General features: G+C 43.9%; 1 protein-coding gene across 1 annotated transcript in view; it reads right to left on the bottom strand.

Annotated features, from left to right (window-relative positions):
* Positions 1-529: 529 nt before the first annotated feature.
* TMEM192 (transmembrane protein 192) overlaps positions 530-24439 on the bottom strand; it is a 43554-nt gene continuing 19644 nt past the window's right edge. The window contains exons 3-6 of the mRNA XM_074991874.1: positions 22723-22987; positions 19623-19757; positions 10723-10825; positions 530-2254 (exon numbers count right to left, since the gene is read on the bottom strand). Of these exons, the coding sequence (XP_074847975.1) occupies positions 2131-2254; positions 10723-10825; positions 19623-19757; positions 22723-22987 (627 nt within the window). The 3' untranslated portion in view covers positions 530-2130. The remainder of the gene's footprint in view (positions 2255-10722; positions 10826-19622; positions 19758-22722; positions 22988-24439) is intronic.

The raw sequence follows: 24439 nt of genomic DNA, 5'->3' as shown, positions 1-24439 counted from the left end.
CAACCCTTGGCCCCCCGTAACCTCCGTGTCTCTTGTCCATATGACAGTTGGGGCAGCCACCATGGGGTTGCCCAGAAGTGCAAGGCCTGGGGCAAGGCTCCAGTTTGTCCAAATGGATGGGATGGCTCCAACTGGAACCAAGAGCATCAAGCCAACTTGCTGTTTTCCAGGTAGCAGGAATGTAGACCTTATCCATGAATGATAAGACTACCTGCCACCACCTTTGTAGGACCTTGCTAGAGAGTGACATCCTAAAAGGTTTTTACTCACCCTCAAATGTGCCTTTAGAACATAGGCACCTGGAGTATTTGCAAGTAGATCCTGTTCCTCCTCTTTACAGGGTTTTAATGTGATCAGCAGTTGTTTGGCAAAGGGCTTCCCCCATCTAATGCCACTGTCAGGTATTAAGATTAAATGGCAATATCCACGCTCTTGTTTTTCCATACTGATCAAGAGACCTTAATTAAGGGATCCTATTTTAAATATCTGAAGAGTAGATGAAAAGTATAAAACCTTTCATTACAATCATCCTCCATTGCTTTTATTGTGCACAAACTTCAGTCACATTCAACTTTTTACACACATGTACAAATGTATATATGCAGTTACATCAAAACCTGAGTGTTCTAAAAACAAAGGTATTCATATATCCCTCAAATATTTGTATGAAGGTCAGCTGCATTTTCTTGAAAAATACAGCCAGGGAATAAAAAGGAGTAGATAGCAGCAAGTTTTCTATGCTATTACTGAGCAGTTACAATAGTATTATATACCAAGTTGCATCCCAGAACCAAAACTCAGGATGGGATAATTTTCTTTTGGTGTTCTGAAAAGACCACCCCTCTCATCATTATACTGAGATGCTTCCTACTTTGCTCAGAGGTGACCCTGTCCTCCCCACCACCCCGCTCACCGAATATCAAGTAGGATACACAATGGATAGGTACGGTTTGGGAAAAGAAGTGGGGCAGAAACCCAAGAGAAGGTTCTCCGTCTTTTAATATTAAAAAAAGTTTCAGGGAGTGTTGTGTATATACACTACTTGCAGGCAGGTGTTTGGGCTTAAGAACTAACTTCTCTGGAAAATTCACTTCAAGTTCAGAGATGGAAGTTTACAGACATTTTGAGAGCCGAGATTAGATTAGAATTTTCAGTTCCCATTCATCATGTGACACCATTGGCTTCAGAGTCAAAAAGAAAACACTTCAGAGAACAGCAGTAAAATGGCATTAGCTGCTATTGTTGCAAATGGAATAATAGCACCTTTTATAGAATGTAACCAGATAATGCACCAATCTAACAAAAAAAAGACTACTGTAAATTCTCATGTATTGAGCTAAATTTAGAGAGTAGTTCACAGAAAAAAGCTCTCCCCACATATATTTAATGAGGCTGTTTGGTATGCAAAATATTTTCTATTTATAGCTTTTTGGAAAAAAAGTTCAGAATAAAACACTGGAACTGATCTGATTTAGCTATCTTACACAGAAGTTTCATCATTTTTCTGCAAGCCTGTCTTTACATATTACCTTTAGTGAAATTAAATCCTGCTTTTCCTGCATACAAAGGAGAGACACTGATGTGCTCCGGACCAGACATCCAATTCTTCAGCAGTGCTTCATTTCCCCATTGGTGTAGCAGAAGAGTGTTTAAGGAATATTGCAACAAAATACTTTTAAAGCACCATGGCAGACACCGAACACCTACACCGCTGTTTTAGCATGTTACAATATTTGATTTCATCTCAACCTCAACCATAAAGAGACCTAGCAAGTCAAGAGGGTCTATACCTTGCAACATTTCATTTTGGAAAATAAGTTTTGAGTTCTAGAAGCACAGAAGACTTTGTAGTTTGTTACAGAAGTGCAACAAAATCTTAACTGCTCAAAATTAAAAACAGTTTAGTCAGGGAATTCAGGTCCAACTCTGAACATTATCTGTTCAAAATATACAGTACCTCCAGCTGCAAAGTTTACACTAATGTAATTCGTTACTTCCAGCTTGACAGATCTATACTACTTCTATTAAAGGCAATCAAATGGATTTGTCTGTCCTCCAAATCGAATTCCATTGCTTTGGATTCCTCTTGAAATGCCCTCTTGAAATGCAGAAGTAGCTTCCTGGATATTTTTAAACTCTCATTTGCTGTGATGTTAGTTCCAGTAGTCTCTTGCTGAGCAGTGCATTGTGTTGCTGGAGATAGTGTATCACATCTCCTTGCTTTTCAACTATTTCTTCCAAACTTGAGTTTTCCCTTGAAGGCACAAGAGAAGAAGTCATTAACAAAGGCATGCTAAAGGAAACACACTACAAAAGGGGACTGGATACTTCTTCAAACCCCCTTTTTATATGACTTTGGTTTAGTTCCTGTTGGCTTCTGTCCTGCAGGGAGGCAACAGTTTGGGTTGCAAGAGAAATATCTGAGCCTTTAGTAACACTGTGTGTTTGGGAATTGGAAAGGCCCCATACAGAAAGAACACTTGATGTTCCAGGGTCCCTGGGGCCAAGCCCCTTGGCTATTTAGTTTTAATACCCATATAATCACTGTTTTAACATGTACCTTTTTTAAATGTTACAGTACATGTTTAGATTCCATATTTTTGGTGGTAGGGGAAGCCGCAGTTGGGCCAGTCTATTCATGTGACCATTATAAGGCACATGAATAGCAAGACAGTGGGATGAAGGGCTTCTACTTGTGCAAAGGAGACAAAGTCTGAACAGAGAGGAAGGTTCATCTGCCCACAACCAGTATGCCTCACCAGCGGTGTTTCCTGTAAGGTGAGCACTTGGGCAACCACCCATGAGAGAGATTCAGATCCTGCCTGACTGATGAGCGAAGCTCCAAAGCCAGCAGCATGTGTTTCCACTTGTGGCACACATCCACATATGCCTCAGTGCACCTACCAAAATTTATTCCACCCATGATTGAAAAAATTAGAGGGAACACTGCTTACCCGTGCTCCCAGCAGCGACTGAAATTCATCCCAGGGTGCCATACAGTAAGTAAAGCAAGCATTCTTTTGGATCCTAGTGTAGTTTTTAAAAAGTGGTTAAACATTCACCTGGTCTCCGAAATTTAACTGAATAGTCCTAAGGTGGAAGGGCCTGAGAGGAAGGGTAGGGATTTAGGACAGGTCTTAGGGAGAAAGTCAGGTTAAGATAAGCAACTTCAGCTACAGGAACAGCATAGCTGGAGTCAACATGCCTTAAGCTCAATTTCTTCAGTGTCTCCGGAACATGAGGTCCACAGGAACAACTCCTTCAACTTCTCTCACTCTTTGTGACCCATGGAATGCTGGGGTTGACTGTAGAGTGATAAGCTGTAGATTTAGCGTCCCCCAGTAGGCCCACTAAATTGGCCCCGGGCAATCAAAGCCTAATACTTAGCTAACACTTAGCCACCAAAAACAGGCCCTCTTCTAGGCCCTGGTCTGTAGAGAGAAATAGTGTAACTTTAGTGTTAAACAACATCTGCCACACAACATGGTTATGCAACAACATGACAAAAGTACACAAATTAGAGTTTCGGCGAAAGCTGTAAGTTGAAAAATTATATTAGAGTTGCATTAAAAGACACATTTGGTGCCTCAATAGTGTACATAAACCAGTTTGTTTCATTTTGTTGTAGCTAGCTTACTACTGCGTGCTCTGCCTTGCACAGAGCTTCTTAAGCTCCAACCCATATAGTATATTTACACTGAAATACTCTGTTCTAAATACAAGCAACACGTGGATGCATTTCAAAAACTGTGTGTACAAATATACTACATGGCTTGATGTTACGGAATGGTTCTATGAAAAAAAGCAAAAATATCAAATTCAAAGTGCTTAGTTGTCAGCTAGAATTTTCTGCCATTTTTCCTTGTATTACTTAGAAAATTCTTCATTTCTAGTGGCTGCATCTACGCTATGAGATAAATTTGAATTTAAGGCAGTTAGCTCAATATTACTATGCGGCTGTCTTCACTGTAAATTCCATTAACTTGATTTTGGGAGCACTAATATTGAGATTACAATATCACTGCTACCTGATGGGTATAGAGTCAAGCTTGAATTCAAAAGTTCAATTAAAAGCTAGTGTGGAAGTGCCACATTGCTCTGCTCTGGCCGCTGTTCGCCAGGTGGACCAGAATTAGGTACAAGGAAGACTGAATTTCAAATCAGGACCAGGAAGCTTGTGGCTGTGGGCTCGTGTTTGTATCAGAGCCTGAAAAATGTGTCTCTCTCTTTGCTATTAGCGCTGTGAGAGCATCTACACGTTACAAATAGCTCCTGAAGGGAGTTCGTGGTTCTCTCTCTACACTTTCCCGCCCCCTGCACTGCCTGGTGCCAGCCGCTGCCCCGGCACACTACGTGGAAACAAGGCTGTTGTGGGGGTCACGCTTGCATAAGATGCTGAGAAACTTCTCAGTTGTTTACATTTGTGCGCAACCTCCACTCCCTCTGCCACAGGTGCCACACAGTTGGGCTCTTTCCCGCACTCAGCCACATGATGTGGCTAGCCCTGGTCCAATAAAAGGCTGTGTCTGATGTTCAGTGCTGACCATGCTGCCAGACAGCATCATGTCCTGGCTTGCGCACATTCAGGGCTCCATGGGCAGGAAAGAATTTCGGGGGCTTGCTGCCAGTAGGAGGAACTCTCCCCTGGAGACTAATGATATGCGGGGGGGGGGGAGGTACTATAACATTCCAAGCAGCTCTGCAGTCACAGACCACAGCACCCCCCACACCCTGCCAGAAGTACTTTCGGGGGCTTGCTGTCCACCTGCTGCTTTGATATTTGTTATAAAATCTTTTTGTTAATTATCTCCTATCTGTCTTCATGCTTTGACCCCCTCAGAAACACTGGTGGCGGGTGGGGGGGCAGCTGAGATTCCTATTTCTGTTAGAAATTCAGTATATGATGTTTCACTGACATTACCCACGCTGGCAATATCTGTGTAGTGAGAACTTCTAACTTTGAGAATATAATCTGGGTCCCTGTGGTATTTTCGGGGATTGGATGCAATCATGGGAGTGGGGGGACAGTCAGTGGATGGCCAGTTGAGAAAACAGCCTGTGTACAGAAGCCTTATAGTGCACTGGAAAGTCAGAATACTCTCTCCTCAGCAACATTCTTCTTTGAAAAAAACTTTCCTATCTTCTTTCTTCGAGCTCTTCAGAATCCCTGTATTATTTTCAGAGATTAGATGCAATCACTGAGTGAGGGTCGGAGGGGTACACTCAGTGGATGGCCAGTTAAGACATTTCTATAAGCTTTTTTTTTTTTTTTTTTTTTTTTTTTGCGCCATCTCTGTGGATGCCCTACTTTTCCTTCCTTCCAAAGGGAAAAATGGACATTTGCTTACCATAGGAGGAGAATGAGAAAAATGCAATGTGGGAAGATGATGTCAAAGACCAGAGAGCATACCCAGAATGCTACAGGGATGAGGGAACTGTGGGATAAGTTCCCAAAATGCACTACTGCAACAGTTGATGTTTGCCAATTGAGTATGGAAGCAATAAGTCGACTTTGTGAGGAGCACATGGGAAGGTGAGGATGGTCAAATCTGAACTTCTAAATTCCTGAATTACAAAGTCAATATTAATAAATCTGAACTTATCTTGTAGTGTAGAAAAAGCCTTAGAATGATCTAATGGCCTCTTCTAATACCCTGAATTAAGAAGTTATTTACCATAAAAAAAAAATCAAGAACAGATAGACAGTTTATAATTTGATATTCATTACCAGAAATCGTTAGCTTCACCTAGGCCACAGAGGAAAAAAAGGCATTCTAATTTACAGCTAAACTAATAATTAAGAGCACTTGTTTGGATGATTCAGTGGCAAAGACTTCACAGGAAGCAGCGTCCTCTATACCAAATGATTACTTGGAATGTTTTTTCCCCTTTGCAAGTTAGCACCAAACACCAGTATACTAATTATTAAATCCAAACAAAGTGTACTTAAACATCAAAATTACAAAGTTGAGCACTCTAGAATTAGCAAGCATCCCATTTCCACTTGTGCATATGCATTATGTATTTTCCCCCTTATGGGCTCTCTCCTCCAAGAGAAACCTCTTTATAGTAAAATGCTAAATTGAGTCCTTTCAGAATACGGAGATGCTATGGCTTGTCAGCCATGCAATTAAACAAAATTCCAATAACTCCTACAATTAAAGAGTGACGAATAAGAGGACTGTCGCATTCTCTCTTAGGCAGTTGAGCCATGTTTGTTGAAAGTGTTACAAAAGTTCAAAAGGCAGATGATGAACTGGAATATTTCAGCCCAAATAGAAAAAGTCTTCACGAAAACAAAAAAGCAGTCCTGTAATACTTTAGAGGCTAACAAAATGATTTATTAGGTAATGAGCTTTCATGGGACAGATCAGTTCAGATCTGGAAATTCTGATGGAGTTATACAACTCAAAACAGGGTATTTAATGGAGAATCTTGTGCCACCATAACTATAATTGGTGTTAATAGTGCCACCCAGTGGCCTTTTTTCCAAGACACTTAACAGTCAAGTCAGTTGAAGTTTTATTCTTGTTGTCCTACAGTGGACTTCTTCGGATTTCCAGAGAATTTTAAAATTTAGAACATAATAGGGCACTTCACAATTAAATGCTAGAATCTGTGCACTAATAAATTTAAGACTTTTGTAAAGCTTGAACAGATGATTGTACATAGAGTCTTGTCCACATAGATACAAATACATTTGTAGACTTCAGAGTACAATGCGCGTCCTAGAGTACAGCTCTACTTTGAAGAATAACTTGGCACAGAAGGGGCCCTTTTTTCCTATGTTTAAGGAACTTAACTATTTTGTATCCTTGTTAAACCTACAGAGCCAGCACAGCCCAGAGAACAGAGTTGCATTCTCTTCTTGTACATCAGAGTTGTTTAACATTTACAGTTCCAGGGGCCATAAGTGGGTTTGTGCTGGACTAGCCAAGTCTGCACCTACAGCATGGGTAAAAGCATTCTGGCTATTTTCACTGGTGAAGCATAGGTTTAAAAAAAAAAAAAAAAAAAAAAGTGCGGTAAGTGGCTTTTGGTAGCTGACATCTTCCCACGTTTCATTTCCTACATTTAAATTTCCCTCCTTCCCCTACCGTGTTAAACCAATGTCCAAAAATCATGTCCTCAAGAGTGCCTTCCCCCGATGGCTACAAGACCCCCAAAAATAGCCAGCCCTGAAAATCATGTCCACTGAGAGAGATTTCCCCAAGACAGCTAAAAGACCTCTGACTATAGCCAGCCCTCAGGCCTTTGGATAAAGCTCATACAAAAAATTTGCTCCAAAAATGACAGACACTCTGGTCACAAAGTATTTTCTTCTGTTGACTGAAAATGGTGTATGCCGAGGGAGACTTCCCCCCAGGTGGCTGCAAGGCCCTCAAGCAGCTGCCAGCCCCACAATATACTACCCACTGCGGGAGACTTCCCCAGGCAGCTACAGGACCCTCACCACATGCAAGCTGCCTGGCACCTTGCACAGCGTGTCCTTTTATTGGTTCAGGGTCAAGACATGAGATTCAGATAGGTGCAAGAAAGTTCCAGACTACATGGTGCCTCCAAGGGATGTGTAGGTCAGGATAACATGTAAATGGCTGAAAAGAAGTTTCTCATCCAAGCACAACCCCCACCCACAGCCTAGCTGACACGTGGTGTGGGGGCAGTGACTGGCACAAGTTAGTGCAGGAAAAATAGACAGCTAAACAGAGGTAGACAAAAACCACAAACCCCAAAACTGCACTAATAGGAAAGAAAGATTTTCCAGCCTCTTCACACAAACATGACCCTCCAGCCCCAGACATCCAGGTGCTGAATTGAAACGGTCTTCCTGTTGTGGAGAACTGTGGGTCACATGTGGGACATCTCTGGAGTCTAATGAATTTGATTTAAAAACATGGCACTTCCTAACTACCCTTCATTTGGAATTTTAAATTCGAACTGAACGTGACATCCATTAGGGTTACTATACTATTATATTATGATCTTGATATCATGTCAATATTAGTGCACCATAAATCGAGCTAATGGAATTTATGGTGAAGACAGGCACTTGGTACAATCGGGCTGAATGCCTTAAAAAGAAAAAAAATCTCGTAGTGCAGACATAGCCCAAGAGAGTTGCGCAAGTGCTACTGAGGGCAAAATATGGCTCCTGGGTAAGGATGAGAAGGAAACAGCTCTTAGACGCCAACTTGGGTTGTCCACCCTACAAAGTTCTTGTCAAGCAGACATTTGTTCCAGACAACAAGGTGGCATGAAATTCTCTACTATCTCTACCTATTTTTTAGAGATCTTTTCACAACAGTCCTGCTCTTTAAAACTGTCAGGCACTAATATGGCTCCTGCTCAGCACAGGTGATCTTACCAAAAAGCGATGCAGAAATGGTCTCAAATGTTTGAGAATGAATCAAGAGGGAAGCTGGATCAATAAGGGTCATGATCCCTTTTACAGGCTGCACCCTACCCCCCTCCCCACACCACTTCCTTTGCTGTGCTTTATACCCAGATATGCACACATTGGGACAACACTGCTGAAGACCTCCCCTACATCCTGGGTTTCTGACACTCTTGGGCAGGGGGGAGGGGGGGCGGGATGTGTGGGAGGTGAGCCAGAGTTTCTGGAAAAAGTGCACAGAAGTTTGAAGCTGGGAACACCAAGGTTCAGAAGAGACGAGCAGAACTATGAGAGCTTTCTGCTGCGTTCCCAGAACCTCACCTGTAAATTGTTTCCTTGAGAACACACCATGCACTATGGGGTACTTTGTCTCAGATTTGATCTACAAGTGCAATTCAGTTCAGATGCAAGGAGGAGGATGTGGAGGAGGAGCTCCACAACCAGTACCCTAATTGTTTAAATACAAATATTTCAGCCAATGGAAGGTGTCCAAAAATGTACATGTTGGACCTCTCTAGTCTGGACCAGGGCCACCCCAATGGGGGACAGCAGGGGGATGAGGGAAAACCACCTTCTTCATGCCCCAGGCAATGCCCCTCCTCCCACTGCACTTCAGGCCCCACCCCTTCCCTGCTTTGCCCCCACCTTGCCCCTGACACCTCCCCACCCAGCCTCTGGGATTCTCTGGGGCAGGGCGCAGCAGTAAGGGGTTGCCTCCCCTCCCCGGCCCCTCACCGATCACATGGCACAAATGGCAGCCTGTGCCACGGCCTCCCAGCCTGCTGAGCCCTGTGGAGAAGTGGGGCTTAGCAGCCCAGGACGCCACAGTGCAGTGGAGGAGGCTGCCGCACGTGCTGCATAATGAGCGAAGGGGGAGGCAAGGCAAGACAAGGCAAGGCAACTCCCTGCTACTGTTGCTGGCTAGCCCCCTGCCCACCACATGTACCCTGCCTATGGAATTCTCTCCCTGTCTTCTTCCCCCCCTTGCCCACATATAGGGCAGCTAAGGCAGCCACCTCAGGACACCCAGAAGTGCAGGGTCTCGGGTGGCTACCCCACCTCATCATATGGATGGGACGGGTCAAGTCTGGCAACATCTGTGGTCTGGCATCCCTGTGGGTGCTGACAGGCTGGAGCACTCGTGGTAAGGAGACAGGCCCCATGCTCAGCAACTCCTCCCCTCCCAGAGCTTCTGGAATGGTCAATATTGTTCATTTGTGGTACTCAAGCTCAAAGAGGGATGGTGGAGTAGGAGGTGCTCAGGGTAAAAGGCAGAGGGGCTGAGGGACCCTGCAGCTGGAGGCCAGGAATGCAACCCTGCAGGAGCACACCTAGCCCCATGGCTGCCAGGCTGCGCTCCTGGACCCTGACCACAGAGCTCTACAGCCAGCTTGCCTCTTTCCCCGAGCATGCCTCCTGCCAGTCCCCACTCATTCAGTCAACGTCAGCCCCTCTTTTGCCGCCTCAGTGGAGCCCTGGAGGGCCAGCATCGACCTACTGTGGTCAGGAGTGCTTAGGCCCCAACAGTGGCAGATGGAGGTGCAACCTGTACTAGTCAAAAACTGCAAGGGTCAGAAGGTCTGTCAAGTTAACATAAGCCAGCTGAATGACTTGCTTCTGGACCTTACTCTGCTACCCCACACACAAAAACACGCAAAATGTGACATGTCCGTAGAATTCCTCTCCAAAGTGGAAATACACTTTTAATTCTATACTAGCTGCCAGATACTCATGACCCCAGCCCAAGAGAGAAATCCCTGACTTCAAGCTGAAGAAGTCCTTCTTACCAACTGGCAAGGAGCACCCCATTTGTTTCCCTCCCAAATCTCAACCCTTCTTCTAGGAAAGGCACATTTTAATAACATGATCTAAGGCCAGTATTTTCCCCACAGACTGCTTAAAAGCAACTATGGATCTGAAGAAGTGGGTCTGTCCCACAAAAGCTCATCACTGAATAAATCATTTTGTTCTTTAAAGTGCTACACTTCTGCTGCTTTGGTTTTGCTGGAGTACAGACGAACACACCTACCTCTCAGTTACTAAGAGCAGCTAGTTTGGTGTAGCATATTATAGTAGATATTAGCGAAGTCTTTATATGACTAATTGTCATATAAATCTTAGATATTTATGAAAGCAACAACATACCCTGCCTTATAGTTGTGCGTGTTACTGCATATATTGTAACAACCACAATGCTGCTGAAGTCCACTAAAACTTTAATGTCACATTTCTATTCTTCCCGACAGCTTTAATGTTCCAGATGCCATTCTGTAGAGAAAGGCATGTCAAATGTTTATACAGTTACCCAGATTAACAGAAGAGGTTACCTGAATCCAATCTCTGAAGTGATGTGACTGGGGTAAGCATACATCTTTTCCTCTTCAATTACATCAGGCCTCGGCTTTGCCTCATTGAAATTACTTATTTTCACTGAAATGGAGAAAGTTGATTATGCACACTGTTTGCAACAACATGAGCTGGCCCCTCAACTCTGAGTTCTACACAGGGTTTCAACCTGCCTCAAGATTAACAGTAGGGAGAGTAAAGAGGGAACCCAATACGAGTGTCAGATTACATATTAGAAAATTGACATTTTCTTTCATGCTGTTACTTAAAATTGTGTAAGGGTATGTCTGAGACTTGTGGAGCTTGCACTACACTAACATTGTTTATAACCTTCAGCTGAGTTAGTGCAATGTGAGTGACTGAAAAGACAGCCTCTATTATTTTCTTTTTAACTTAATTTATTCCTCATGCAATCAGTAAACATTTCTGGAGGGCAGAAGAGGTTACCCAGTGTAGTTTACTATAAGAGCTACCTGACTTGAGAGAGGCTCCTGAGCTCCTTAGTCTACACTTAAAGATACAGCAATGGTATAATCTTGTCCCAACCATTCATTGTACACAAGCAGTTTACACTAGCTTATGCTTGTTCAAGGGCAAAGCTATACTGGTAAAAATATTTTATTGAAATATGAATTTCATCTCTACTCGGAGGAGTTGCTGGTATATACCACTCCTAAGAAAATCACGTCTGCAGCCAATGCTACTATATTGCCAGAATTTTCTAGTGTTGACTGTCCTCAGATTACTGACTTGACATGTCTATCAACACTTGTTTCATTCTAGAACCATATAGTTTAGCAGACAGATGTGTAATAGAAAGAACACAAGGCTTTATTTTATTTTAGGAGGGGGAATTCAAATATCTGAAAGGAAAATACTTTAAGCTCAGTGGTAAGAGACACTGGCAGGATGCTTGGCTTTTTAGGCTATATCTAGACTGCATGGTTTGAATTGGAAGATATTTGCCGACAAAACCTCTGTTGACAGAGCTCATCCAGAGAGCAAAGTGCATCAAAAGAGCAGTCTGGCTGCTCTCTGTCGGGAGAGCAGACAGACAACATGGGCACTCTCTCAGCAAAATGGCCACCTGAAATCACATCAGCCAAGACTGCAGGTCACCAGTTCCCTTCGAAAGCCAGTGTGATCTACCTTGACTTCAGCAAGGCTTTTGATACAGTCTCCCACAACATTCTTATCCATAAGTTAAGGAAATATGGATTGGATCCTTGGACTATAAGATGGACAGAAAGCTGGCTTGATGGTTGGGCCCAACGGGTAGTGGTCAATGGCTCAATATCTGGATGGCAGTCTGTTTCAAGCAGAGTGCCACAAGGCTCGGTGTTATTCAACATCTTTCTTAGTGACCTGGATGAGGGACTGGATTGCACCCTTAGCAAGTCTGCAGATGACACAAAACTAGGGGAGGAGGTAGATATGTTGGAGGGTAGAGAGAGAATCCAGAGGGACCCGAGTAAATTGGAGGACTGGGCCAAAAGAAATCTGATGCAGTTCAATAAGGAGAAGTGTAAAGTCCTGCACCTGGGGCAGAAGAATCCCAAGCATTGTTACAGGCTGGGGACCGACTGGCTCAGCAGCAGTATGATGGAAACGGACCTAGGGGTTATGGTGCATGGAAGGCTGGATATGAGTAAACAGTGTATCCTTGTAGCCAAGAAGGCTAACGGCATACTGGGGTGCCTTAGGAGGAGAATTACAAGCAGATCTAGAGAAGTAGTTATTCCTCTTTATTCGGCACTGATGAGGCCACATCTGGAATACTGAGTCCAGTTTTGGCACCCCCAGTATAAAAAAGGACGTGGATTTGCTGGAGCAGGTTCAGCGAAGGGCAACAAAAATGATTAAGGGTCTGGAGCACAAGACCTCTGAGGATAGGCTGAGGGATTTGGGCTTATTTAGTTTACAGAAGAGAAGACTTGAAGGCTGCTATTAAATCACCTCTAACTCCCTGAAGGGGAGCGAGAAAGTGTTCTCAGTGGTGTCAGATGGCAGAACAAGGAGTAATGGTCTGAAGTTCAAGAGGGAAAGGTGTAGGTCAGATATTAGGAAAAACTTCTTCACCAGGTGGGTGGTGAAGCATTGGAATGCGTTGCCTAGAGAGATGGTGGATTCTCCATCTCTTGAGGTAGTCCCAGCTGGACAAGGTCCTGCCTGGGATGATTTAGCGGGGGTTGATCCTGCTTGAAGCAGGGGGCGGGACTAGATGACCTCCTGAGGTCCCTTCAGCCCTGTGATTCGGTGATTCTGTCCCACAGACACACACACCTAAAGGTACCCCTCCAGACAGCCATTCCCTGCCCCTGCTGCAGGCTTGCCTACCCCTGTGAGGAACAGCAAAGCCTCACAAGGCCTGCTGTGCTTACCCTGCGTTTGCAGGCGAGACAGCTGGTCCCTGGGTGCCATACAGCCAGAGCTGCCCCACAGCTTGTGATGACCTCACACAGACATGCTACAGCTTGTGCCGAATGTTCCGGCAGCTGCCTCCCTGTTCTTCAGTGAGACTGACCCCAAGATCACCTTTGGGACAGTCATCCTGGCTGCAGAAGCTACACACTTGCAACCACACCCCACAGTGGACGGGCAACTCGGGAAGCACAACAGTGGCTCCAAAACTTCCACATGTGGGAGGCCACCATCTTGGAGCTCTGTGCCCAGCTTGCCCCTGCCCTCCAGAGACAAGACACAAAGCTGCCTTCTTCCATATCTTTGTGGACAAGCAGGCCGCAATCACCCTCTGGAAGCTCACCACCCCCAACAGCTACCAGTCAGTGGGCAACCAGTTTGGCATGGGGAAGTCCACTGTTGGGGCCCTCCTCATGGAGGTAGCGCACTCTCAGGCTGCAGTCCCCACACAGGGGCAGAAGTGTCTTGCCAAAGGGGGACCTTTAGGAAGAGGGGTTGGGAGATGTGGAGGGAAGACCTGTCCCCTGTGTGCACACGCATGCGTGAGATCATGCTGTCCCACCCTCACAAGGCCCTGCTGTTGGGGTGGCAGCCTCACAGGGGCTCCCTTTCAGAGCTGGGGGAGGACACAAGAAGGGGACAGTCACCAGGTACCAAGGGCTCGGGTTCTACCCTCTGTTCCTGTCATAGGTGTTCAGTCACCTCCCTCTGAGGGTTGATAAGGCCATCAACTCACTCCTGTTTCAGAGGGTCACCTGTCCGGGAGACCTTGACCAGGTTGTAGCCACATTCACTGCCTTGAGGTTCCTATTGATTGGACCCACATCCTGACCCATGCACCAGAGCATCACACAGCCAAGTTCATCAACAGGAAGGACTACTTCCCCATGGTGCTGCAGACCCTGGTTGGCCACCATGAACATTTACGTTGGGTGGTCAGGCAAAATAGATAAGGAATTCTTCAGACAGCTAAGAGAAGCAATCATAGGCCCTGGTTCACATGGGAGACTTTAATCATGCAGGCAGTTGTTGGGAGACCAATACAGCACCGCACAGACAATCCAGGAAGTTTTTGGAGAATGTTGGGGATAAACTTCCTTGTGCAAATGCTGGAACTGAGCAGGAGCCGTGCACAGTTTGACCTGCTGCTCACAAACAGGGAAGAGCTAGTAGGAGAAAGAGAAATGAGTGTTAACGTGGGCTGCAGCAACCACGAGATGGTAGATTTCAGGATCCTGACAAAAAGAAGAGGTGAGCAGTAAAATACAGACTCAATTTCAGAAGAGCAGACTTTGACTCCCTCAGAGAAATGATGGACAGGATCCCTTCGGAAATGAAGATGAAGAGGAAAGGAGTTCAGGAGAACTGGCAGTATTTTAAAAGAAGTCTTATTGAAGGCACAGGAACAAAATATCCTGATGCACAATAAGAAAAGCAAAACATGCCAAGCAACCAGCCTGGCTCAACAGTGAAATCCTTGACGAGCTTAAGCTCAAGAAGGATGCATATAAGAAGTGGAAACGTGAACAGATGACTAAGGAGGTGCATAAATATGGCTGGAGAATGCCAGGGAGTAATCAGGAAATGAAAGCACAACTGAATTATAGCTAGCAAGTAATGTGAAGGGTAACAAGGTTTACTACAAGCATGTTAACAATAGGAGGTTGATCAGGGAGAGTGTGTGTCCGTTACTGGATGAGGGAGGTAACCTAGTGACAGATAATGAAAGTAAAGCTGAAGTACTTAATGCTTTTTTCACCTCAGTCTTTATGGATAAGATCAATTCTCAAATTATGGCCTTAGGCAATGCAGTATAGGAAGGAGGTGGGCAGCCCATGGTGGGGAAAGGACAAGTTAAGAGCTACAAAGAGAAGTTAGAGGAACACAAATCCATGGGTCTGGATTCAAATCATTCAAGGGTACTGAGGGAATTGGCAGATGTCATTGCAGAGTCTTTGGCCATTATATTTGAAAACTCACGGGCTGTGTCTACGCTAGCCAAAAACTTCAAAATGGCCATGCAAATGGCCATTTCGAAGTTTACTAATGAAGTGCTGAAACACATATTCAGCACCTCATTAGCATGCGGGTGGCTGCAGCACTTCAAAATTAACGCAACTCGTCCAGACGGGGCTCCTTTTCAAAAGGACCCCGCCTACTTTGAAGTCCCCTTATTCCCATCTGCTCATAGGAAGAAGGGGACTTCGAAGTAGGCGGGGTCCTTTCGGAAAGGAGCCCCATCTGGACAAGCCACGTCAATTTCAAAGTGCCACTGCTGCCCACATGCTAATGAGGCACTGCATATGTATTTCAGCGCTTCATTAGTAAACTTCAAAATGGCCACTTGCATGGCCATTTCAAAGTTTTTGGCTAGCGTAGACAGCCATGGAGATCAGGAAAGATCCCAGATTATTGGAAAAAGGAAAATATCATGCCCATCTTTTAAAAAAAAAAAAAAAAGAAAGGACAATCCAGGGAATGATAGACCAGTCAGCCTCACCTGCCCTTGGAAAAATCATGGAGGGGATCCTCAAGGAATCCATTTGGGAGCACTTGGAAGAGGGGAAGTGATCAAGAGTAGTCAACATGGATTCACCAAGGGTAAGGCGTGCCTGATCAATCTGATTGGCTTCTATGTTGAGATAACTGGCTCTGTGGACGTGGGGAAGTCAATGGAAACAATATACCTAGATTTTAGCAAAGCTTTTGATACAGGATCCCACAACATTCTTGCCCATAAGTTAAGGAAGAACAGACTGTATACATGGACTGGTTGGCAGTTGGTTCCACGTGGAGTACCCCAAGGATCAATTCTGGGGGCAGTACTGTTCAGTATCTTTATTAATGACCTTGATGAGGGGATGGACTGCACCCTCAGGAAATGTGCAGATGACACTAAGCTGGGGGTCACAGATACATTGGTGGGGAGGGATAGGGTCCAGAGTGACCTAGACAAATTGGAGGATTGGGCCAAAAGAAATCTGATGAGGTTCAACAAGGACAGGTACAGAGTCCTGCATTTGGGATGGAAGAACCCCAAGCATTGTTACAGGTTGGGTACTGACTGGCTAAGTAGCAGTGCAGCAGCAAAGGACGTGGGAATTAAAGGTGGATGAGAGGCTGGATGAGTCAGTGTCTCCTTGTTGCCAAGAATGCTTACAGCCTATTGGGGTGCATTAGAAGCATTATTATTCTCCTTGACGGAGCACTGGTGTAACCACATCTGGAGTATTGCATACAGTTCGGGCCCCCCAGTATAGAAAGGGCATGGATGCATTGGAGAGGGTTCAACGGAGGGCAATGAAAATGATTAAAGGACCTGAAGTACATGGCCTCTGAGGAGAGGCTGAGGGATTTGGGTTTACTTAATTTGCAGAAGAGACGACTGAGGAGTGATTTGATAGCAGCCTTCAACTTCCTGAAAGGGGGCTCTAAAGATGGAGACTGTTCATGGTGGTGACAGATGGCAGAACAAGGAGTTCCAGAAGTACTCCACTCATGAGATGGAGTTATACCACCATAACTAAAGTAATACGTACTCTGTTATAGCTATGTTGATCAAACCCTAGCATCAGAGCCCCTGTTATATACATAACGGATGTAGATTGCCTACTCTGAGACCTTACTGTAGTGTTGGGGAGCACAGAGGAAACATTGTGACATGTTACTGAATCTCATGGGACAATAACAAAAGTCAATGTGAATTCTAGATAGTATTTGAACTCCACAATTGGAGAAATTTCATGACTGAGAAAAACCTAGGTTAGTGCTATAAAGTTGGAGAGTGTAGTTATTCCTAGTATACTGGCAAACTATTGCTTTCTATAAAAGTGTTGAACATACTATAAGATCCAACTTGCCTGTTTTCTTTTTAACTTGTGCTTGTAATAATACTGAGACTGGCATATTGGGGGATTCCTTTTTTAAGGCAATCTCACTTTTACATGACTGCCCCCCCGATTCCTATTGTAAACCCTGTATTGTGATTTCCAGTTGTGCTTAACTCACTCCCCCTGCCCTGGCTCAACCCCACTGGCTCTGCACTGCCCTGGCTCTGCACCACACCCCCCCCAGCTCCGATCACCACTCACAGAGCTCCTGCTCACCCCCCACCCCTGCCTCTGGGTCTAGCTCCCCACCCCTCAGGTGCAACTCTGACTCAACCTCCCTGGTCTCTGTTCAATACCCTCTGCCAGCTCACTGCCCACCTGTGGCTCTGGCTCACCTGCCACCCCACCTCTGGCTCACCACCCCTCACGTGTGGCTCCCATTCACCCTCCACCCCAGTTTAAACCCGCCATGCATGGCTCCAATTCAAACCCCTCGTATGCAGGCCCTGTTTCCATCCTCCTGCCCTGGTTTAAATCCCCCACACGCAGCCCCAGTTCTACACCCCATGCACAGCCCCAGTTCAACCCCCCTGCCAGCTCATCACCCATGCCCAGCTCAACCCACCACCACGGCCCAGCTCACCTGCCACCCTCACCTCTGGCTTTGGCTCACCACTCCTCACGTGTGGCTCCGGTTCACTCTCCACTCCCCCACTCCGGTTTAAACTCCCACACTGGCTCCAATTCAAACCTCCCCACTGTCTCACCACTTGCACCTGGCTCTGGCTCCAGTTCAATCTCTGGCCACGTCCTGGCTCACTGCCTGAGAAGGGCTCTGACTCACCACCCCACACACAGCTCAAGCTTAACTCCACCCCTCTCCCTCTGCAGCCCTAACCCACCCCAGCCTTATCCCCCCCACCCACCTCCCACAGCCCCAACCCACTGCCAGGCTTAACCCTCCCCAACTGGTCCCCCACCCCAGGGCTTACCTTTCTGCTGCTTCCCTGGCTGCAGAACATGTGTTCTGCCAGAGAAAAAGCCAGACCCCCAACTTCCACGCACCCTCACAACCTGGATTTTGTGCAACAGAACCCTTGTGTACTCTGAGCCCTTACTGTACTTTGTATCCCTTTTCAATACAACCTGCTCTCATTCTTCCCCTCTTTTGTCAACACCATATTTAATTTTGTAATTTGTATCCTTTGTAACTCCTGAGAACAATTCCAGCACTTGAACTCCACTCCCATATAAGTTTTGCTCAACTTCTACTATCCACCCGATATTTCAGTCAGCATTCATTTTGATGTATAGGAGACATAAGAGTCAGCTCAACTCCTCCAGAAGTGGACTGGCTTCATATTACTCTGATCGGTCTATATCACTTCATTAGTAAGTGCCAATGATAAAATATACTGGTTTTATTTAAAATTCCAAACAGGACCCCCTCCTCATTTTTTTAAGAAACAGGATTGCCAGGAGTTGAAGGATAATGATGTTTACATGGCATTTTAAAAAAATACAAAAAAGTTATACAACTCTGTAATAGTCCTCTGTATTTCACTGTAGCAATAAAGAATCTAAGTGCAACAGCTCAAGAGGGGAAATTTAAGACCAGTGCATACTCCTATTTAGGAACAGAGACTGAATTTATGGTTTTGGAAACTAAACAGTTTGATTTGTTGTGCTTTTACTACTTTTTAAAATTTTCCTTATAGTCTGGGTAGCCAGAAGTGTGTTTTCATATTGCATAAGTCATTCCTATGATCTTTCAGCCTCATACAAGTCATCTAGATTTGAATTACAAGTGTTCAGAAGTCTGAATGGATTATTTTAACTACATAATTTGAAAGTACTTGGACCTGTAAGTCTGCTATGATACTTGAACAGAATGAAAAGAAGACAGAACGAACAAAACAGTCTTGAAGGATTAGACCAAACCTATTAAGCCAGTAATCCAATACAGTCTTCTACATTAAATTTTACACTAACTGTTAAGGTTAATGTGTGTAGCTTTATTTAAGTAGAGACTCCAAGAGTCTGAATGACACTTTACAATTACTAAGTTTCAATACTAGGTTAGATTTGGGCAAGTGGGGGGCGGGGGGAGAAGAACTAGAAAGAAATTGCAAGCTGAAAGAAAGATTGAGGCATTCCATGTACCAACTTAAAGTTCCACATGCCCAAGCAAAGTAATTTTGACTGGGCAAGAAAAATATTGGCTCTCCGAGTCCCGGTACAAAATACACCTTGAGCACATCCGCCTGTTTGACAAAACTGACAGACGTGAAAGTATGCTAGTAATCTGTGCTAGACATTTTACTACTACATGCAGTTTCACCCCATCAGTAATGTCACAGGAAAGTGCTGTAAAACTAAAAACCTCACCTATTTTTGGATTTAGCAACATTTAGAGTTCAAGCACATCAACTACTTTCAATTTACTTTAAAAAGGTACATTTGATTTATCTGCAACAGGTACAAATACTGAGAAGCTAGTTTTACAGTAATATCTGCAGAAGTCTCCTGATGGCAAAAGCTATTGTTCTACACTCAGGGCAGAGAAAATAGGAAGTTCAGTAGCTTTTGTAAGACAGTCACAGGGCAAGGTAATAAACTGCACTTCTCACCTGTGTAAATGACAATACATATCAGAGAACAAATCAGCTCCAGACACAGGACTCCCAGGATAAGGTAAAGATATGTTTTACTGTAGTCAGGAAAGGAATGGTGAACTGACAGTATCAGAAGCAGAGCTGCATTTCCTTAAAGGGCGAAAAAAATAAACACGTGTACATGTTTTAGTCTAGCTAATAACTGAAAGTGGCTCAAAAAGACACTGCACCGTTATCTCTCTCGTCCTATATATATATATATATATATATATATATATATATATATATATATATATATATATATATATATACATACATACACACACACACACACACACGTTAGGCTAGATGGGTTATAGTTATGCATCTCTTACACTTAAGGAATCTGAACAATCAGTTGTGTTTTTTCCATTGCATATGTACTTGTATTTTTGAAGCTTAAGTTTAGCTCCTACAGAACAATTAGGGATTGTCTACCCTTGCCCCCAACTTCGAAGGGGGCATTTCATCAGGGCAAAGGGAGATTACTAATGAAGTGCTAGGGTGAATACGCAGCACTTCGTTAGGCTAATTCTCCCCTGCAGCAACTTCAAAGTGTCAAACGTCGAAGTGCTGGCATGCATCTAGCTGCAGGCACTTTAGTTGCCAAGGGGAGAATGAGCGTAAGGAAGTGCTGTGTATTCACTGCAGTACTTCATTAGTAATCACCCATTGCTCTGATTAACATGCCCCCTTCGAAGTTGGGGGCAAGTGTAGACCCAGCCTTAGTGTTTCTTTGAGAACACTTTGTTCCATACTTCCTGAAGTCTCCAAGGGAAGCCATGAAATTCAACAACAGCTATGATGTAGTCAGTCATATTTGTTAAGGTTAGAAGTATTGTCCAATATTTGACCTTTCACTGCAGCAATCTAGTCCTACAAATACAGTATCAAACCCTGCCTACCCCTACAAAACATGCCACTTCAGTTTAATTTTAGGGTAGACGAATTGCTAGTATAAGAGAATTTAGCTGTCAGGCAAGCACCTCTGCTCATTTTTATACATATAGAGCAGATGTTCTACATACATATACTCACTCATAGGGAGTAACAACTGTACGCACCAGAGCCCATTAACTAAATAAGATTGACTTGAATGATGCTTGAAGATACTTCTCAATTTTAGTCCATCAGGGCACTAGCTTCATTTATTTCAAATTCTTATACAAAGTGGAATAGTTTTAAAAACCACAAAAAACAAAGACCAACCCCAAAACAGCCGGTAACCTAGTGCTTAGGCTATTCACCGAAGACATGGAACACCAAGATCCAATCCCTGTTCCAAATCAGGCACAGAAGATGACATTTGAATTCCCATACCCCTCTCAGTTTTACCACCACCTCTACCTCCCCACCCCCACTTATATTTAAAATTGAAATTAAAGTTCTTTGCAGTAGGGCTCATGTCCTCCTTTTGTGCAGTAGAATTCTTACAACATTCTAGGCAACATAAGACATCTGTCAGATGTAAGGTAAGTATAGAATTCATTTACTGATTTAAAGCAGAGAATGAGCAGGACACTACATTGAATAACTGAACTGTTGGGGCCAAATTGCTACTTTATTACATGTGGCACTATATTTAATTTCCACCTTTGGTCTCAGGAATATTTGAGGAAAGCTAACTCCCATCCCAACAGTGAATTGGTTTGGGAATTAAAATTCTGAATGCATGAACTGTTGCTTATACTGGAAGCCTTATGCTTATGAGAGACATTGTTAAAACAGATTAAAAAAAAAAAAAAAAGAGAAGCACCACATGGCAAGACTACACACATCAAAATAATTGACAGAAGTTTTCAATTCAGTCATCCAGAGCACTATTTGACTTTGTGAAGAATAAAACCATCACTGCCTTCTTACTCAAAAAGAATCATGGTCTTATGATTTTAGGCAGCTACCAAAATTCCTCTTTTTCCCCAGGAAAGGTAGTTGAATGATACTTTATCCCCAACATTAATCATGCTCCAAATCAGGGAGTTCTAAGTTGTATGATTCTGAAGTTTCAAGCCAAAACAGGTCTGGCCTGAATGAAAATTAATAAACCCAACACACACACACGCACGCACACACACTCAGGATTGTGAAAAACAACAACATGCCCTTTGTACCATGGTTATGTCAACCTAATCCCGGTGTATCAACAGCTAGATTGATAGCTGCTCTCACTCATCTCTGAAAGAATGAAAGGAAACCCTTCCCACCAATATAGGAAGCACCTATGCTACATTAGCAGTGTAAGAGCTGTGTCACTGTAGTATACATATGGCTTGAGTCATATTAGAAGTTGGGAGTATCTGGAGAACGGTGAAGGGGATGAGAACTTCTTATACGCCTCCTTCATTTTGCAGCGATGGAATGTGTCCCTCAGAAAGGATCTCTCTACACATTCAAATAAGCAGAGTACTACAGTACTGGTGGCTCATTTTCACACATGCAGACACAGATGTACAAATGACAAAGTCTGTGTTGTTTCATAATGACACCATGTATATCACCCAATTGTTCCCACCCCTGCCCTGTTTATAAAGTGAGGCCTGTCACATGACTGTTTCTTCAAGCTTGAAACCGTTTGCTCTTAAGTTCCAAAGCTTGACTGCAGGGTCAAAATCAGAAGCCTACACTCTGCCTAAGTAGTGCAGATTCTTATTATATGAAGCATACAGTGGCTACAGAAAGTCAAGTCAGCTAAGAGCATTTCTGGGGCCTCATGGTTTTATTCACATCTGCATCTTAACAGCTAAGTTTGTCAGAAACAGAGGAAACTTACTAGCAGCCAACTGTAGCATGTGTGTGTTCTCAGGATGTCATCACCGAATTTAGTTGACAGACAAGCCGCCCAGTCAGTGGCTACTATTTCTGAATCTGTTTCAACTCAGGAGTTCTGGCCTGCTGCTCCAGTCACAGAAACAAGAGAGATTGGAGGCTGGTATTTAACTGTTAAGCACAGCACTCTCAAACTAGCGTGCCACACCCTAGATTATGAATTTATAAAAGCACAGATGGGAAGTGGTTCAGTTAACAATATCTGAGACACATATCCATGAAGATAACAATTTGAATAGGTTCATCTCACCTGCAGAATGTATAAAGAGTGGCAACCTTTTAAGATGTCTTGTTGATCGATAGATTATGAGGTATCCTCTACTTCTGACTTTACTGTGATGATGCTGAACATATCGTTCAAAGAGAACGTGCAGAATCCACAGAATTACCTTTGCAATGATTATGGCACTTTGCACTTTAAGTGGGTTGGTGTAGTTTCCAGGGCATTCATCCTTTCTTGGGTTTACAGAAGAACAATATACCCCTGCTAAGAATGCTAAGACAACAAAAGCAACCTGTGAAAGAAGGGAAGGACAGAAGAAAGACCTTAAGATTAATAATTACAATATTAGCAATGTTACATCAGTCTATTTACTACGCCTTATTTTCTGGATTGGTTCAAATGGAAAAAAATCCCTGAAGCAGTTTTCTAGAAGATATTTCATCTTTGTACAATAAGTACATCATACTGCTTCTTCCAAAATAAAGAGAAATTTTCTGCCTTGTCTGCACCATTACTTATTTTACCACCTCCCTCTACTCATGGGCCAATATCATTGTTAGGATTTTTTGTTCCTAGCTTATAGTACTAAGGCTGCTTATTGTCCTTAACCCTACCAGTGATGGATTTTTTACGTGCCTTTAGCTTCCCCTATTTTATACACTTCATAATTTCTAATTTATGTCCATTGTCATTTATTTCTTTTGGTGCATTAATTTATAATTTCTGCCTTCACTGTACCAGGATGCACTTTTAGCTGAAGCTGTCCTCTTTGTGAAGCTTTGGCTTTTGTTGCCTCTTGGTAAAACCTTAGGAGTCTTCCATTTTTCTAAGTTTTTCCTCCCAAATCACTGTTGCGCATAGTTTTCTTCAGCTTTGTGGTACTACCCCTTTTGAAGCACCAAGCTTCAAACTGTTTGGGACTGTCTGCTGGTTGCTCACACTGAACATGATCAGGTCAAGTGAACTGAGCTATGAGTAACCATCAACTTGAAGTCTTTTTGCTTTTTAAATATGGCACAAATAGCCACCAGAAAAGCAGCTCAGTGATGCAAGGTGCTCAGGGGCTGCAGACTGAAGTAAGAGGACACAGCTATTTAGTCAAGGGTACTAAGGAAAAATCAAACATCCTTGTTCATATGCTCTACAAGATGTTTACTGAAGATTTAGGCTACATCTACACTTAGAGAAATTCAAATTTAAGACAGTTAGCTCAACATTACAACATGACTGTCTTCACTGACAAGACCATTAGCTCAATTTAGGGAGCAATATCCATATCATACCATCATTGAAATTGGGTAAGTGTAGCGTCAAGTTGGAATTTAAAAGTTTAATTTGGGACCAGGAAGCCCATGGCTGTGGGGTCATGCTTGTACAAGAGGTAAGCGCATCCACCTCTTCAAAAGAGCCCTTACACAGGAGCTCATGGTTCTGTCTCTACTGTCACAAACTGAGCACCATTTTTTTCCTCCTGCGCTGGTGCCAGCCCCTACTGCCCCCTTCCCTGCCCCCAGCACCACCTGATTTCCACAGGACAGCAGTGAGGGCAACAATGTGGGAAGATGACATCACATACCCACAGCCACTTGCAGGACTTTTCCCCCCGCATGCTGCACCAGTGACACACAGAATGCTACAGGGCTGAGGGAAATGTGGTATAAGTTCCCACAATGCACTGCTGCAGCAGTTACTGTTTGGCAACTGAGTGTGGCAGGAATAAGTCAACTTTGTAGGGAGCCTGTGA

This window comes from Carettochelys insculpta, chromosome 4 (genome assembly GCF_033958435.1).
Source record: "Carettochelys insculpta isolate YL-2023 chromosome 4, ASM3395843v1, whole genome shotgun sequence".
NCBI classification, from domain to species: domain Eukaryota; kingdom Metazoa; phylum Chordata; order Testudines; family Carettochelyidae; genus Carettochelys; species Carettochelys insculpta.
This window is presented reverse-complemented; position numbering and strand designations above follow the sequence as displayed.